Raw genomic sequence first — 19,620 nt, 5'->3', positions numbered from 1 at the left:
ACAGTTTCCGAAAATCGTGAACTTTTGTTGAAAAATTGGCAGCACTGCCGAATGATTTTTTACCAACATGTGCTCAAGCTTTATTTTTTTAAAAAGTGATCCATTTTCAATAAACCGATTTTCGAATATTTAAAATCTTTTTTGTAAGGACAGCTACCAAAATTGTTTAGAGACTAGTTTGGACGAGCTAAGATTTGTTTTTCGGTCGTAAAAAAACACACAATGTTTCGTCCAATTAAAAAATATTTAAAAAAATTCGAATACATTTGCTCATTCTTGGGAGAATCGCTCCATAACAATTGGAAAAAAATATAGTTCAAAAGTTTTTATAAATGGTCCCCTTAACAGTTGGATTCTGGATATTTGGAAAATTGTGATGGTTATGATTTGATTATATTTTATTTCAATAAAAAACTAACAAGTGGAAGTCGTTGTAAAACATAATAATAGAATTAAAAAAATATAAATAGCTCCAAAAAGAATGCGAGGCGAAGAATCGATTAACATGCAATTCCCAAATCACTTGTACGGAAAGTAGGTATGGAGCAGCAATGCAGCTTTGCTGCATTGTACTTTTCGATAATGTCTTGTTAAATCGCTCGCTTTACATTCTTGAACTTGAAAATTGGATTGCTCAGATTGAATCAACTTATCCAGCTATGAGCAGCAACCCACGTGCAGAGCGGAATCGAATATGCATATCATTGTTGTCTGAAACGAGCGACGTGCCGCTGAAAAATATGGAATATGAACTACGTTTACCGAGAAAGGATTTCTATGACAAGCATAAAATTGAGTTTGGTTCTTCATTGTGGTTTTGACATCAGCGAAATATTCCCGTTTGTCAAATTATGACAATGTAGGTGAAACTCATTTTAAATTAATATCACGCGTTGGTCAAGCTTCCGGCAGAGCTGCGTCACCAGAATTGAAATGTTTTCCATCTCTATGCGCAATTCAAAATAGTTTGACTGAAATTTAAAGCGATATTAAAATTCACAGCACCATCTAAATTCATCGTCCTTTGTTTCCGCAAATGAAAACAAAGTTAGAAAGGGTTAAAACATGTGCACGTTTTAAATTATGGCTTGCCGGGTGACAACAACCCCCCCGGAAAGAAGACAAAACATTCCACTTGGTGGAATATAAATTGTCAAATTTCGTAGGCCCAAAACGATTATTATTCCGGTTCTCGATTCGGTTGATCTGCTGAGTGTGTAATCGGTAGGATAGTTTCACACAGAAAAACTCACACAAATTCGAAAATAATACGCCCTTTGAGGGTTCTCGACTGAATTGCTGATGAGAAGTGGCTCCATCGCCACCGTCAAACAACGCCAAGAGGAAAAACATCGTTGGCAGACAGGAGTTTTGGAGGGACGTGCCTTTATGTACTTTTAGTGCTACATCGTATTATAACAATTGTTCAATTATTATTTTTTAAGAACTGTCAACTTCCTTACTAGACTAATTCTTCCTTGTGAGAATCTCGCGAAGTGGTTGAAATTCAATTACTGGTCTTGACCTAATTTTACTGATTTCTCTTTGAGGATCTTGGGATCTTGCGCGATGCAAGTTGTTAACTAGACCAGTGCACTGGAAAGATACAACAAATAAAACGACAAAAACGAGTATTTAATTCTTTGTCTTCCAATAGATCCTTAGAAAAAATTCTAATTAAAAAACCTTATTCCACTCTAAAACTGCCATCAACAGTATCAAAATGAAGGGTTCTCCAAAAAATCTTCTTCGAATGAAACTCAGTCTAGAGTGGTTCCATCTAGAAGAATTTCACCGTCAAGTGAAACTCGCGCTGCCAATCGCCGATTGGGTCGTAATAGCAATCACACACCATCTTCTTCGTCATCGTCTGCGAAGGAAGCTCCTCCACCGCCGTGGGCAAACAGCCATCGTAAATTGATTACACGTTTAATAATAATTTAATGAGATACTTCATGTGGATAAAAGCTGCAAGAGTACACACTTCGTTTTGTCTGCGCTGGCTGGGGCCTGACGTTGTGCTCTCTTGTCAGTTGATCAATAGTCAATCTTGTTTGTCCATTCTGCAATTGATTGATTTTGATTTTTAAAAACAATTAAATAAAACTTGTTTGAATTTATTTTGCCTTCCTGGCTGACGTAAGGTTAAAATCCTTCTTTAAAAACTAAACTTTTGACAAATCAGAGTCCCACCTTCACGTACACCTAACGGGTCGAATGCATTGGTCACAGACCCACAGAGGCTGGGTGATTTTCTACACCGGGTATGAAAATTGACGTCCCGAGCGCATTGGCCTCAACCAAGAATGGCCGCGAGCCCACGAGGCTGATCCGAAGAGAAATTTAGACATTTTGACAGACGTAAACATGTAAGGTTGGGCAGTAAATAGTTAGATTTTTAACCAAAATCGGCCATAATGCACATTAAGTCAAGGATTTGGTGTAATTTTGAATATATGACAAAAGGTCGAAAGACATAAGGTCAAATGGACAAAAGGTCGAATGCCAAAAGGTCGAATGGACAAAACGTCGAAAGGACAAAAGGTCGAACTAAAACAAATACATTTTACAAAAATTTTAATGTGAGCCTAAATACACAAATATTGAAACCCAGCTATGGAAAGGTGATTTGAATGTTTTCCTTTAATTTCACTTCTATATTGTTAAAAGTTTAGAGGTCTTCTGAATAAAAACTTGCCCCCGGATTGTTGGAGACTTTTTGATAGGGAGGAGGGGGGGGGGGGGGGGTTGAGCGGGTTTATCTTTAAAAATATAAATAAATACGAACGATTTTTTTTATACATGCACCTTTGTTTTTGAAGTCAGATTATTCTTAGGATCTATTGTGACCATGAAATATAGATTGAAAAAGGATAGACAACTTGCAACCAGGGCTGCGGAGTCGGGTCATATTTCAAACGACTCCGACTCCGGCTTTCTCAGATTAGCTGACTCCGACTCCGACTCCGGCTCCGGCTATGAACAAATGGTTGGCTCCGACTCCGACTCCGACTCCGGCCTACCAACTCTAGCCGACTCCGACTCCGACTCCGACTCCAGCTTTCAACAAATGGTTGGCTCGAACTCCGACTCCGACTCCACATGTTTTTAAATGTTTCAAAAGTTAGTTAACTATTATTAGTTAATTATTTTTCAAACATTGATAAATAGGATTATTTAAATACTCTTTAAGCGTCATGTTTTTTCTCAAGAAAATAAGTTAAGTAAAATAAAGTAAATAAACGGAAAAAAGTTTCTAGGTTACAAGTTTTATACGTTATGGAAACAGAAATAAAAAAATATCTTCAGTTTTAGAGGCATTTTGAGAAGAACAGTTTTGTAAGTAAATTTGGATTTACTTGCTTAACCTCAAATTTGAAAATATTTTTTTCAAAGCTAATAAATTTAAATATTAAATTGTTATTTTTGAATGAATAACCAAGAGAAATCTGGCTTTAATGATCTATTAAACATTAAAATTCAATTTGCTCACTTTCAGGCTTACATTTTTAAGAAGCACAGTGACAGGCACCTTGTTTTTTAAATGTCAATTTTAAACGAAACTTTTTTTTTGTTAAGACGTACATGGACATCACGCCATGGCTGAAGGAGATTATTATTGCAAATCAATGTATCTAAACAAATTCTTTGTGGAAAGGAAGCTTAAGATGTTCTTTTCAAATATCTGTGACATGGAAAATATTTTAAACTGGAATTTTTTAATTTATTTTAATATTCAAATTTTATATACTTTTAAAAGGAGGTGCACGATTCTTCGTGAATCTTCACCTAAAACGAAGCTTTATGGATGATCTTGCGCCTCCATCAAAATATATGAAAAATATTATTAAAAACAAATATCCACAAGTAAAATATTTTTTAGGTCACAAATATTTATTTTTTTTAAGGTACATTGATTTACAATGATTATCACCTTCCGTCATATTGGCGTAAGACATACAGTATGAGAAAATTCGTACCAGTTGATAATATTTTGATTCTGTGTTTTTATTTATAATATTTGAAAAATAAATTAAAATGCTATATTTTGTTCTATACATTTTTTTATTAGTTCATTTTTGTACTGAATTCTTGAGATATGTTCAACGATAATTTGCAACGATATCAAAATAGTTTACCTAAAATCAACATCAACATCAACAATCAATGATTATTTCAAATTTGTTGCAACATCTTTTGACATTTTTTGTTAGTTTAAATTATTTTAAATGCAACACTTTGATTTTCTTGTACTCAGTTTTAAATAAAATGCGCATGTTGAGTTCCAAGTAAGAGATTGTTATTATCGTTGATAATTTGTTACAAAAGTTAAACTGTCAGTGACTCTTTTTCGATCTGCAAAAACAGTGATTACTATTTATAATCTTTTTATGAACTTCGTCATTTTTTCCTAAAAAATGATTAACTTAAAACCTCTAAGACATTCGCTATCGGGGTAAAAGATGACTTTGTGTGTACTTTTTCAGAAATAACTGGATGAAATTTGGTCAAATTTGAATTGAAAGGGAACATAAATATAGTCTGACTACATAACCAATATTTTTTTTGAATTATACATACTACATACTTGGGTAAGAGGTTATCATTTAGTGATTATAGTGTAATAACACAATTAGAGCTTTTCAATCACAATAAAAAGCTTCAAATACATAATGGCATCTGATAAATCAATTAAAAATATAAGTTGTTTTGTAAATTAAGCTGTTATATAGGAAATACTGAACAATAAAAACACATATTTTTTGTTGAATTTAAGATAACTCCGGCTCCGACTCCGACTCCGGGTTATCAAAAATCTTCGGCTCCGACTCCGACTCCGGCTCCAGCTCATAAAATTAAGCCGACTCCGGCTCCGACTCCGACTCCAGCTGTTCGAGTTTTGACGACTCCGACTCCGACTCTGACTCCAGGTCCCCAAAAAGACCCGACTCCACCGACTCCGGCTCCGACTCCGACTCCGACTCCACAGCCCTGCTTGCAACAATATTTAAGAAGCAAGACTTTTTCATTTTTCGAAACTATTTTAATTTGAAAGAATGTCAAAGTCAAATAAAATTAAAACTTACAAAATATTTTAGAAGTAGTATTTTAAAAAATAACCGCTAATATTTGAAAGAATTGAAAAATTTACAAAAAAAAATGACAAACAAGAATAGATTGTTTAAAAAATAAAAATAAGCCTTCAAAATATTTTCGAAGTCGAACTTTTTTTTCAAAGAACTGCTCATGTTTGAAAGAATGGAAAAAATCACAAAAACATTTTGACAATCAAGAAAAGGTTGTTTTTAAAAATAAATCAAAAACTTAAAAAAATATTTAGCGGTCGACCTCTTTTTCAAAGAACTGCTCATGTTTGAAACAATGGAAAAATTCACAAAAATATTTTGACGTACAAGAAAAGGTTGTTTTTAAAAATAAAAATAAACCTTCAAAATATTTTAGAACTCGACCTTTTTTTCAAAGAAATGCTCATGTTTGAAAAAATGGAAAAACTCACAAAAATATTTTGACAATCAAGAATAGGTTGTTTTTAAAAAAAATCTAAAACTAAAAAAAATATTTCAGAAGTCGAACTTTTTTTGGAAGAACTGCTCATGTTTAAAAGAATGAAAATATTCTCAAAAAATGGTTTGGAAGTTATTCTGTTTTTTTAAATAAAAGATCATTACTAAAAGGATAAACCAACGATGAACTCTCAGAAAAAAATCAGATTTTTATAAAATTAATTTAATTATTTGGTTATTTTTTTCACATTTGACCTTTTGTTCTTTCGACGTTTTGTCCATTCGACCTTTTGACCACTTTCGACCTTTTGTCCATTCGACCTTATGTCTTTCGACCTTTTGTAGCGCATCCTGTATTTTTTTATCTGACTTTTTATTGCCATATTGGTCATGTCAGTAACATAACAAACTCAAATTCAGACCAAAACCGACTTAACATTCAATAATTTCAATGAAAATGTTTGACACCTGCTTACGATCACGACAGTGTCGACTTGTTGACGCTTTCGGTCTGTCTGTCATTTTCGGAGTCCATAGCGCAAAAACGCTCATTGAGAGCGACAAACGACGCGCCATTGTTCATGAGTGCTTTCTCCCCTACTCGCCCTTTGGGTTCATCCCAAAAATAAAGCAAAACTTACCTCATAAAAATAAAAAGAATTTATCTCCTCACTCGTCACGTTGTCGCTGGTGGTGCCTCCGACGACCTTGGTGGCCGCAACGGCAGCCGATATGACAGCTCCGGAACTGCTCGCCGAGGTTGGCGCTAATAAAACCTGTAAAATTTTACGACTCTATAAAACGGATCAGACCAAAGATGGGCGAAAAGTGTGACCGGAAAGTGATGCCTGGTCTCACCTGGGAAAGTGCCGGAGTGATGTTCATGCTCAGCACATTGTCTGCCACGTGGCCACCACCGCCGCCGCCGCCGTCGGTTCCGGGATGAGGCTCCACGACACCTGCCAACACCACCACCACACGCTCCACCGTTGCCGTCGTCCCACCTGTAGAGTCACTACCGTTGATGGTCGATGGCACGTGTCCGCCGGAAGTCCCCGGGCCTCCCTGACCTAGCCCAAGCCTTAGTTCGTTCGTGGTTATCAACAAATCGCTACCGTTATGACTAAATCGCATAATAAAGGACTTGCCGTCCTTGGAGTCCTGGCCGTGGGCGTAGGTGGAGTAATTCGGATTTACGACCCTTGCCGTAGATAGTCCGCCCACGTTGATGGGCACGCGCTGCTTGACACCTAGCTCGGCACCGGTAATGGCGTCGTTGGTATGGCCTAGGTGAGGGCCGTACAGCTGGGAGGGGGCGACGCCGGCGTTCTGACGAAGATATGCCCAGCCGAGAAGTGGCAGCATTGTTTCACCCGACAAACTCGACTCGACGACAGCAATGCACTAATTTGGCGCAGAGTAGGGAGGTGCAACAGGTGTAACAGGTGACTTTGGCAACAATCTGGAATGAAACCGTGCAAGAAAAGTTTGCGTATGAGTTGCATACTTGTTGTTTGCGGAAGGAACATGTATCAAATTGTTGTGTAGAATAGTGGAAGGGAATCCCCACTCGCTCTCATCCCTGCACTGATTTATGAAGTAATAAGTTTTAATTGGAAACCAATCATCAGGCATTTGTAGGATTATATTCTGGAACACTGATATGCTTGTTCAAAAACATGAGAAAAAAGAACACACATTTCCCCTGTTTTTATTTCATGAGAATTTGTTGGAGTTCATTTGAGCACGAATTCGCAATTTTCATTGTATTATGATAACACTGACCTACAAAAAATGACAAAAATGACTGCACAGTAGGGTGACAATAAAAATTGAAAATTTTAGAAAATCTGAAGAGGTATCTCTCCCTGGCTCGATTCTCTAGGCAATAACAAGTAACTGTGCAAATTCTGATCCAAATCGGTTAAAGTTAAGGGGTCGCTTTTTATCGTTGAAGTTTATATGGGCAAAATCGCTAAAATGTGTGCAGTAAAATATCGCTTCAAGATTTTTTCAGCAAAATTCGAGGGTTGGAGATAGACGAGTTCTGTCAAGATGAATCGATAGAGCGTCGAAAATCAATGCAGTGGGATCTTTTTGGCGATTTTTCCGATCAATATTCATCCTGTATCGTCTTATTTACGAAGATGAAAATGACGTCCAGCAATAAAGTAAAACATATACCTTTCTTTACTGCCCACCATTGAAAAAACGGCTAATATCCACTTTTTGCAAAAACGAGATATTAGCACCAGGTGGTAGAGGACGTTCCAGCGCATCTTCTGGAACTTGAATTTTACTGAAATAGTGTCTAGACTTGGCTGCCGATGCGAAAAACCAAACAGCTAATATGCCACTCTTATGGGAAATTACCTTGACGGAGATTTTGTGTCAAACACTAAAACGCGTTTTTCTCGGAATACTTGATTTGGCATAATATAGGAGGAAGAAATTTCGAATAAAATTAGAATCGAAAAATGTTGGCGAAGGTCATAAGGTGGGCTTTTACCTTTTTTTAGGGATTTTTTTTCTTATGGTAGGTTAATCAAACGGCTCTAACTCCAGAACCTTATTATGAATCTGGATGAAAATTTGGGAGGTTGTAGAACTCGAAAAATGCAATTTTTGAGATAAATAAAAGATATGAAAATGAAAAATTTTGACCATATTTTCATTTTAAAACTGTGTATTTTGTTGAAAAGTCTGTCCACATCCGAAAACAGATAGATATTTCGAAATTTGAGCGGCAACTTGCCCAAGTTCAGCACACTAGCTTTCATCTGCATTCAGAAGAATAAAAGTACCAAATTCCTAAATCCTAGGAATTTTGGCTCCTTTCCTTATTAAGTAATTCAAAAAACCCGATTACTAAATAAGGAAAAGAGGCAAAATTCCTAGAATAAAGGAATTTGGTACTATTTTTTTATTTCAGTGTACAAGAACCTCACACTTGGACAATTTTGGGTGAGACCAACGCCACCTGGCAGAAAAATACTGAAACGATATTTTGCTGCATACATTTTTGCGATTTTCCCCATATAAACTTCAAGGGTAAAAAGCGACCCCTTAACCTTAACCGATTTGGCTGAGCAGTTCTCTACGGAATCGGTATTTTTTCTTTAATTTTAATTTTGGTATTTTTTAATCCAGCTGAAACTTTTTTGGTGCCATCGGTATGCCCAAAGAACCCCTTTTGCATCATTAGTTTGTCATTTCCATACAAATTTGGCAGCTGTCCATACAAAAATGATATGTGAAAATTCAAAATTCTGTATCTTTTGAAGGAATTTTTTGATCGATATGGTGTCTTCGGCAGAGTTGTAGGTATGGATATGGACTACACTGAAAAAAATGATACACGGTAAAAAAATTTTTGGTGATTTTTAATTTCACTTTTTGTTACTAAAACTTGATTTGCAAAAAATAACTATTTTTATTTTTTTTTATTTTTTGATATGTTTTAGAGGACATAAAATGCCAACTTTTCAGAAATTTCCAGAATGGGCAAAAAATCTTTGACCGAGTAATGATTTTTTGAATCAATACAGGATTTTTTCAAAAAATCGAAATATTGGTCGCAAAAATTTTCCAACTTCATTTTTCGATGTAAATTCGAATTTGCAATCAAAAAGTACTTTAGTGAAATTTTAATAAAGTGCACCGTTTTCAAGTTATAACCATTTTTAGGTAACCTTTTTGAAAATAGTCGCAGTTTTTCATTTTTTTAAATTAGTGCCCATGTTTGCCCACCTTTGAAAAAAATATTTTTGAAAAGCTGATTCTCTATATTTTGCTTTATTGAACTTTGTTGATATGACCCTTAGTTGCTGAGATATTTCCATGCAAAGGTTAACAAACAGGAAAATTGATGTTTTCTAAGTCTCACCCAAACAACCCACCATTTTCTAATGTCGATATCTCAGCAACTAATGGTCCGATTTAAAATGTCAAAACATGAAACATTCGTGAAATTTTCCGATCTTTTCGAAAAAAATATTTTCAAAAATTTAAATCAAGACTAACATTTTAAACGGGCCAAACATTCAATATTACGCCCATTTGAAATGTTAATGTTATTTTTTAATTTACTTTCAAAAAAGTGTTCATCTTCGTTATCACCATCAAAAACATAACAAATAGTTTAGCAAATGCTTTTTTACTAACATTTGAAGCAAAAAGTATCACAAAATGTTACTGTCGCAAAATTGAGTTTATCAATAAATTTTTAAAAGTATTTTTTTTAGCTGAGGATTCATCCATACAGTACGTCACGCTAAAATCAACCAAAATGCACCCCCTTCTCTCCTTTGTCACGCTTTTCTTATACTTATAACATGCGATGTCACGCTTGCTCAGACCTCCCTCGCCCCCTAGAGTGTGACATTTAAAGTTTCACGCTTTTTCACAATTGTGGTCCAAAATTCTAAATTTGAAAAAAGAAATATAACCTTCATATGATAAAGAATGCATAAATAAACGCTTTACAAAGTATTCTAAATAGTAAAAAAAAAAAAAGTTCAAGATGGTATGTCAGAGACATAACCGAAAGACATAGGACCAAACAATTTGAATGTGTTTTTGGATTGCTAGTGAAATCTGAAATAAGATTATTTTATTTTGTTTCATAGATTTATCGGCAAAATTGTCATAAATGTTCTCCCAAGGTGAACCTTCTATGAGGGCACCGGCAACTCCAGGTTGTGGCCACTACGGTCGAAATGTCAATTTTCATGTTCAGTATCAAAAACCATGAATTTTGATATCCATATTGCCACAACTCGTATGGTTCTGTTAAAGACCCTCCGGGCCCCGGGGAAACCTGCTTTGAGATCACCGGTCACTCAAGGTTGTGGCCACTACTGTCGGAATGTCAATTTCAAAACCATGAATTTACAGTATCAGTACAGTACAGTACAGTATCAAAAACCATGAATTTTGATACCCATATTGCCACAACTCGTATGTTTCTGTAAATGTCCCCCCACGCCCCGAGGGAACCTTCTTTGAGGGCACCGGCAACTCCAGGTTGTGGCCACTACTGTCGAAATGGCCATTATTATGTTCAGTATCAAAAACCATGAATTTTGATACCCATATTGCCACAACTCGTATGTTTCTGTAAATGTCCCCCCAGGCCCCAGAGGAACCTTCTTTGAGGGCAGCGGCCACTCCAGGTTGTGGCCACTACTGTCGAAATGGCCATTATTATGTTCAGTATAAAAAACCATGAATTTTGATACCCATATTGCCACAACTCGTATGTTTCTGTAAATGTCCCCCCAGGCCCCGGGGGAACCTTCTTTGAGGGCACCGGCCACTCCAGGTTGTGGCCACTACTGTCAAAATGGCCATTATTATGTTCAGTATCAAAACCATGAATTTTGATACCCATATTGCCACAACTCGTATGTTTCTGTAAATGTCCCCCCAGGCCCCGGGGAACCTTCTTTGAGGGCACCGGCCACTCCAGGTTGTGGCCACTACTGTCAAAATGGCCATTATTATGTTCAGTATCAAAAACCATGAATTTTGATACCCATATTGCCACAACTCGTATGTTTCTGTAAATGTCCCCCCACGCCCCGAGGGAACCTTCTTTGAGGGCACCGGCCACTCCAGGTTGTGGCCACTACTGTCGAAATGGCCATTATTATGTTCAGTATCAAAAACCATGAATTTTGATACCCATATTGCCACAACTCGTATGTTTCTGTAAATGTCCCCCCAGGCCCCGGGGGAACCTTCTTTGAGGCCACCGGCCACTCCTGGTTTTGGCCACCACTGTCGAATTGGCCATTTTTCATGAGAACCGCCGCATCATAGCGACTTCCACGCCGTCCGCTTCGCTCGAATTTCCTCCTGCTGCCGGTGGTTCTTCCTTCTGGTTGCTGGTCCTCTTCTTCTATTGGCCGCTGCTGCTGCTGCTCCGCGCCGGCCCGACGTGCACAGTTCGAGTGCTCGTTCCAGTGTGACTTGCTTTTGCTAAATTTTCTGCTTAAATAGCGGCACAGCCGGAGAACGGAACAAAAGGGGCGCGGTCTCGAATGCATACGCTCGCTCTGATTGGTCATCTGTCCGATTTGTACTGAAAAATTACTCATTTTGATTGCATGTTTTAAGTGCTTTAACTATGTTTAGTCAGACTATCTATGTAGTTAAACAATAGCTGAAGTCTTCCTCTTTCGATTGGTGGTCCAACCATCTGGATTGATTCACAGGGAAAAAAGATATAAGCGTTCAAAATGTCCCCTTTTTTAACGCTTAAAAGTGACGCTTTGGATCGAATTTCTGAACTGGCCCCCCAATATAGTAAGTAAAGACATAGTCCTATGTCAAAACAAAAAATATTTAAAAGGCCTGACCAAAACATAAATTAGGTTGATGTTGAAAATTTATTTATTTCTGGCAGCTTTAACCTTCTTCGTCAGTCGCTGCCCTTTTCGGCCTTTAAACTTCTTAGAAAAACAACGCATACCCATTTTTAAATAATATCAATCCAAACGCCAGGTGTTTTACCACGTTGATGCTTTTAAAAGAATTAACCTCCTCAAAATCCAACTTCCCTGCCTCAACATTTTGAACGGCAATCCATCCAAGCTCAAAAGTCACCGTCAAAGAAGCGCAAACGACGACAGACACCCACAATCGTGTGCGTGATGATATATCCTTGCCAACATCTCCCAGTAACAAGGGTTAACTTTATATCGTAATTCGCCTGTCCCAGCCCATCTTCATGGAGTTGACGATGTGGGCCTACTTTTGACGCGCTTTGGAAAAGATGAAAGGAATGTGATGCTGCGGATCAGATTCAGAATCTCATTCGCAAATTCGTTGACAGGTTGCATGCCGTTTTGCCTTGGCACCTTTCCCTCTGATAAGGCTTCACGATGTGGCATGCTGAAAGTAAACTCTTCCAGTTTATGCTTTCGATGTTGTGAAATTTTTCGGATTAAAAAGTTGTGCTTCTTAGAGAAGCTGGAAGTTTTTGTGTTTCGTGATTACATTTGCGTTTTGGTATTACTGCACAGTGGGAAAATTTATGTAAGTTTTGGTCAAACAAATTAAATATTCTGCAATTCCATTTGAAAAGAGCCTAAACTGAAAAAAGTTCTTCGATCGGGCTCAAAATTTTTCTGGAGGTTCCTTGGCCAAAATTATTAGACCCCTATTTTTTTGTTTGACCATTAGGGTGACCTACATCGTGCTAGGGTGGTTCATAAATGGCAATTTTCGTATTTTTTTGCAAAAACCTCTTTTTTGAAAAATCATATCTCCGCGCCATTTATCCGATTTTAGCTGTCTTAGACGCGATGGGGGGGATGGGGGAATAGCAAGAATTTTCAAAAATCTAGCTTAACATTTGAAAAAGTCGCATGAAGATTTAAAATGGCGTTTTGACCGTGTCTGGACCAAAGAGCCTATGTCTGAAAATATTTTTATCGGATTCCTCGGAAAATTTCACATAATTTATCAAAATATTGGCGATGTCGAACCGTACGTTTCGGAGATATGATTTTTTGAAAACGACGCACCACGCGCAAAAACGGTAAAATTACGAAATCGGAAAATAATCAACTATTTTTCACTAAAACTGCGATAACTTTAAAATTTCAGCGATGACCTATAGATGTTTGGGTATCAAAATTTTCGTAATTGAATGACGCAACTTTTGGTACCCTAAAATCTATAGGTCATCGCTGAAATTTTAAAGTTATCGCAGTTTTAGTGGAAAAAGTTGATTTTTTGCGGATTTCGTCATTTTCCCGTTTTTGCGCGTGGCGCGTCGAAAAACTCAGTTTTTATTTTCAAAAAATCATATCTCCGAAAAGTACGGTTCGACATCGCCAATTTTTCTTAAAGTTATGTGAAATCTCCGAGGAATCCGAAAAAATATATTCAAACATAGGCTCTTTGGTCCAGACACGGTCAAAACGCCATTTTAAGTTTTCATGCATCTTTTTCAAATGTTTAGCTAGATTTTCAAAACTTCTTACTATTTTTCCCAAATAGTCAAACTCATCAAATTTCTTTTGCGTCTAAGACAGCTAAAATCGGATGAAGATCGTCGTCGCCAGCACTGCTGCTGTCACTGGCGGTGTTGTTTTCTTCTCCACTCAGCATCTCAAATTCGTTGCTGGTGGGAACGTTGGAAGTGGTTGTTGTCGTAGTGCTGGTGGACTGCTGCTGCTGCTGCTGGTCGGAAGTACTTCCGGATGCCCGGGTCGATTGTCTCGTCCGTACTGGGGACTCACGTGGACGGTATGACACGTGTAAAAGAAGGATCGGTGACGTCACCGGGCACGCTCCCGTGCGCGATGGCGGTCGATGCGGCGTTGGTATGTTTACCTTTCTGCACTCTGCCGGTAGATGAACTTCGCGGGTTTTCGAGGCCGCACTCGAACTGCCACGGCCACGGCCGGCCCTTGGCATGCTGGAGCAGCAAACTCGCGGGTAAACACTGTTAATTACGGCGAAAAAATCGAAAAGTTTGAGGAGCTCCGAACAGTTGACTGTTGCTGGCTGGTGTTGCCAGTCCCGATATTGTTGTATTATGCAATTTAAAAATTACTGTTTCTCGAAGCTATTGCATCATATCAAAAAGCGGTCAAAGACAAACTTGTAGGAAATTGAATGAGCTTTCTGAAAAAAATACACTGAAATAAAAATACACGGTTTTGCGCAGCACTCTGTCCTATGAATTCAAATACGAAATAGGTTTCTCACATATAAAAACCAAACTATGCGGGATTCATCCCTTTTTGTTGAAAAGCACACCATGTACTTCCAAGTGCTGCGCAAAATCAAACTTTTTTTCAGTAAAATCACTGTATTTTGCCAATAGTTTATTTTAGTTTGAAATTTACATTGATTATAATGTAAAATTGTCCGGGGAACACGATGGTGATAAAATAAAATACGGTGAAATATATACGGAATTGATCAAAACTGAATTTTAATACTTAGAACGTTAAAATATAATAAACGGGGGAGCTTAAGGGTTTAAATTTTATTTTTATCGAATTCCTTAGTTAATTTTCTATAAAATGAAACCTAGAAAAAATTTTGCTCAAATAGTTGCAAAGTTATGATTAAGAAATTTTGTGATTAATTCATCTTTGGAGTGCTACTGCTAATATAAGTGTGAATGTGAAGTGAATCGAAGATAGTTGGAACAGGAAGATTTAAAAAAAATGCAGTTTTGGTGTGCATAATTTTTCTATTGTGAAAGCTTTCAAAACGTGTGCATTGTCGCCACTGTTGAAGGTCAACTGTGTTTAATGCAGTTGCATATGACGGGATTGAGTTACACGACAGCGAGTGAGACAGCACGACAAGTCGTTGGACCTGTCACTATGATCATCAGGACTTCAGCTGAAATTTGGTGAGATCTTTCCAAAACAAACGAATAACAAAATCTGCCTACTAAATACGCGCTGATTTCTCGTCCACGGATAAGAAATCGGAAGTTCTAAATAACGTTTGAATCCGATTGATACAAACGTTCTTTAGGGCGGGGCTTGTCGATTCAAGCTGAAGTACCTCGCGGCTAGCCTGCGTAGAAATGGGTCACCGAAGCTCGGCAGAGCTAACACCCTCCAAATGCCTATGCGAGTTATTTGCATGTATAGAATATTAACCTAAAATACATGGAAACAACTCAATTTGTAAGAAAGGACCGCGTGGTCCCGTTTGGTTGGTTGCACACACACACACACACAAGACAGCTAAAATCGGATGAAATGACGCGGAGATATGATTTTTCAAAAAAGAGGTTTTTGCAAAAAATTACGAAAATTGTCATTTTTTTAACCGTGTACGATGTAGGTCACCCTAATGGTCGAACAAAAAAAAATGGGTCTAATTATTTTGGCCAAGGAACCCTCAGAAAAATTTTGAGCCCGATCGGAGAACTTTTACAATTTTGTAAGAATGAAAGAATGAAAGAATGAAAGAATGAAAGAATGAAAGAATGAAAGAATGAAAGAATAAACGAATGAAAGAATGAAATAATGAAAGAATGCATAAAAATAAAACCTGAAAAAATATAATGCTATGAAAAGTACAAGTGGGCAATAATTTTGACCGATTTTTTCATATTTTAACTCAGGCTTAAGACTACAATTTTGAAAGAACCGACGGTCACGACGACCGGTTCGGGCATTGCAATAATTGAAATTAAACTTAAAATTTATGACAATGATTTCATTTGGATGTGTAAATCTGACGATTACGATAAGTTGATTTGCACAACACACGCCGTACGGTTTTTTCGAAGAATCTGCATCTCTCTGTGGCAGCCGGGTGCTGTCTTGTGGCCGTGAACGGATTTTGGCGAATAAAAATTTGTTGTTGAAGGTATTTGACCATCCACACTCTCGCGTTTAAGACGGAAAGAGCCCAGATAAGCGCTAATGATTATTTATGATGAATTTTAATTAACTTTAAAAGGCTTTATTAAGAAGGCTTTGTGAAAGTTAAGGTTGCGAGGGGATTCGATTCAACGTGTAATAATATTATTTGGCTTTTTATTGCCACGTGAGTTGAACAAAAGAAGCGATGACTGCTCAATTTGTACCGGGTAGTGTCGCAAAAACATGGTTTTACTTTTGGAATAAAGATAATAATTCGCAAATGGAAACCCAATAATGGAATAACCTCAGAGGCTTGCCCGAAGCCGGCGAATCCGATGCGAAAATTCGTGACGTAAACGTCACATAGCGACAAATTCTTTCGCAAACCACAGCTGAGATCAAATTTCGTTAAGAGCAGGATAAAGAAGCAAAGACGGACGTATTTATGGCAGGCAAGCATCTGCACGGTATGTCGCGCAAAATCAGCCCAAATTTGGGACCAAGAGAACAACGAAGGTGGGCCGCCACGAAACGATACGGTTTCCTCGATTACCTTATTTTGGAGAACTTTGCCTTCAGCTATGCGCCTTCATGGGAAGGGTCAGGCAAATGTAATTATGAAACTGAGAGATTGCATTTCGTTTATATTTAATCAGCTTTTGGGTATTGAGTTGCAAATTTGGGAAACCAATCTCAATGAATTGATGACGACAGCTTTGAGCACTTTTAGAAGAAAAACAAAAAAAAACCATCTCTTATCTCTCATCTCCCATCTCTCATCTCTCATCTCTCATCTCTCATCTCTCATCTCTCATCTCTCATCTCTCAATTGCATTAACACAATTTGATCAGTTGACTAAACATTATTCCTCATGTCTTTCCCACAGTTCTTTTGCAGCAAAAATCCCTTCGCATCCCGTTGAATGCATCTCGACAAACAAATCCCAAACCACTTACGCATCACTCTTACTTTCGTCGCTCAGATGCACTCATGTCTCGCGCGCTCGCACGATTCGTGCAGTCACGCAAATTAGCAGCGGTCATAAATTCCAAGCCGACATTTATGACACCCTGCTGACAAATTTAGAATATGTCAAGTGCTTAATCTTGATTTCGTTTCTGCAAACTATCCAGCTCACTTTTCATCCTCACCTAGGAGCGGCGACGAAACTTAAAACGTCGTAATGCACGTTGATCGGAAATCAGCTGTAAATCGTCAAATATTCTAGATTTTTTTAGTTATTTTGGTTAGTTATTTTTTAGAGAAATAATCACAAAAAAAAATCTTCTAGTAAATTTTATTAAAAAAAAGTTGAGACAAAAATCTATTTTGTAGAAAACTTAGTAAAATAAATCGCTAAGAAAGTAGCTTTGAATGAGCGTGTGGTCACATATTAAAACACACCAGAACATACGGCGCTGGCAAAACAAGCAATAACTGTCGCGTTTTCTTTGAGGATTGCAAATTCTGTTTAGTTTATGTGAGACCTGGTGTTGATACACATTTGAAGCGTGGGGAAATTGGGCATAAATTTCTCGTGCCCAGCGATGATACGATTGAATTATAAATTTTGAAATTAAAACCTTCCTCGGCATTCGCTAAAAAATCAATCTGAAAGAATTATTACTTCTACTTATTATTCAGATCAATACAGGTAAAATATTGCTTCATCTTTTTCACACTTATGCAAATTTTAATAGGAAATGAGTCGGTAAGTTTGTGAGATAATCAATGAGTGAGCTAGTGAGTAAGTCAGTGAATCAGTGAGTGAGTTAGCTGCTGAGTTAGTGAGTCAATGAAATAATGAGTACTGTCAGTAAGGGTGACTATGAATGAATAAATGAAAAATTCTCCTACCCGGTGGCAGATTGGTCTAGTTCACAGGTGTTCGCTACACCCAAAGGTAAAGAACGAGGGGATAATCCTCACGAAATGAAACGTGAGGAAAGTGCTATTTTGCGAGAGTATAGTCCTCTCACGTGTTCATCTGTTCATTGGAACAGTTCATCCTATTGAGTGGCTTATATGGACAAATGACCGCCACTTAGTCACCGAACCATGGTGGCCCATACGGCAAAGGCACGGTTCAATATGCCGAAGGTCTTGGGTTCGAGTCTCGGTACCGGTACTTTCTTTTTTGATAGATGAACTTTTTTTGAAGATGAACCCATGAGTAAAGTACTCTCGGTAATTTCGAGATTTATCCTCTCAGTCCGCAAACAGTACCATTTTACTACCGAATCGTGCTCTTTATCCTCTTGTATGCCGATGTCCAGTTTTGGGTGTAGATCAAACAGTTCATCATCTTATGTTCAGTTATCTGACCATCAATGGAGGTGACTATGGGTCAAAAAACGATACACCTCTCGTATTTTCTCAATAGCAAAAGCAATCTAAATAACATCAAAAATCTATTAACGTAGAATTGTTCTTAGATAGTTCACTAACATTTTCCCAAAATATGGTAGAATTTGATGAGCTCTACCTTAAATGCCCTCACCCCTCTAGGTGCCATTGGGGAAAATGAAACTTAAATGATGCTTAAATCGAAGTTTTTAAGCGAAGATGGCGTTCGAATGGTGAACGCCCGAAATGTCAAAATCACGCAGTGGTACCAACAATACGGAAAAAGTGTGCAATGGCATGACAGTCACATTTTTTTCTAATGTTGGTGCTTCTGCGCGATTTTGACATTTCGGGCGTTCACCATTCGAACGCCATCTTCGCTTAAAAACCTGGATACAAAGATATGGTACAAACAAGTCATCCAATAGTGTTTCCCGTTTAAGGGAATCGTATTGACATGCAACAATGTTTGAAGAATCAAATTATTCGCTCTACAGCATTGCCTTGGCGTTCTCGATTGCGAGATTCCTACTCGGTATCCGAAGGCTGGATTGTTGAGGCAATTGCAAACCTCTTTTTACACCTTAGCTTCCATCTAGCCCGGGATTCAAACTGACGACCTTTGGATTATGAGTACAACTGCCTACCAGCGACTCCACCGAGGCAGGACCCAGGGAAACGACCCTTACTCCTGGATTGAGCCAACGACCTAACCCTCTAGGTTAGACCGGGGCCAACATTAACTTCCCCATCCATCGGAAGGCGTGATCAGACGAATTTCGTCTCGAAAAATGCCAATCGAAATGGGATTGAACCCAGGCCGCCTGGGTGAGAGGTAACCACGCTTACCCCTACACCACGGGTAGTTGATGTTTGAAGAAGAGATTTTCAAACGTTTGGGAACTTTTCGAGCTATTCCAACGAAAATATTAAAAACGTTACTTAATCCATCCTTAGGTGGTTGGCGCCTTCCTCACATTTAAAGGGTGCCATCCAAAATGCAAAAATAGCGTAAATAACACTGAAGTGCTTATAACATTTGATAGGGTTGTCAGGTCTTCAATGTTTTGGACGCGTTGGAAAGCTCTTTCCAACGATAGGTCGCATGAGAGATCCGGACAATGTTTTCATCAACATATCTGAGATCCGGCCTCCAAAAAGCGTATAAATAACAATTAAGTGCTTATAACTTTTGATAGATTTGTCAGATCTTCAATGTCTTGGACGCGTTGGAAAGGTCTTTTGAATTCCTTTCTGAAAATGTATAGCATGACGGATTTCCTTACAAAAAACACTTTTTTACAATCTTCCGGACTTTTGTGAAAATCGTTTTTTAAGCATAACTTTTGAAGTACTTAACTAAACTACATAATTAATCCGTAAAAAATCACACCCA

General features: G+C 37.8%; 1 protein-coding gene across 1 annotated transcript in view; it reads right to left on the bottom strand.

Moving 5' to 3' along the window:
- LOC6037794 (cardioacceleratory peptide receptor) overlaps positions 1 to 19,620 on the bottom strand; it is a 113,977-nt gene that overhangs the window by 57,466 nt on the left and 36,891 nt on the right. Inside the window, exons 2-3 of the mRNA XM_038263954.1 lie at positions 6,384 to 6,987; positions 6,167 to 6,301 (exon numbers count right to left, since the gene is read on the bottom strand). Coding sequence (XP_038119882.1) covers positions 6,167 to 6,301; positions 6,384 to 6,890 — 642 coding nt within the window. The 5' untranslated portion in view covers positions 6,891 to 6,987. The remainder of the gene's footprint in view (positions 1 to 6,166; positions 6,302 to 6,383; positions 6,988 to 19,620) is intronic.

This window comes from Culex quinquefasciatus, chromosome 3, assembly GCF_015732765.1.
Source record: "Culex quinquefasciatus strain JHB chromosome 3, VPISU_Cqui_1.0_pri_paternal, whole genome shotgun sequence".
Classification (NCBI taxonomy): Eukaryota; Metazoa; Arthropoda; class Insecta; order Diptera; family Culicidae; genus Culex; species Culex quinquefasciatus.
The sequence above is the reverse complement of the archived record's forward strand: the minus strand, read 5'-3'. Positions and strand labels throughout refer to the sequence as shown.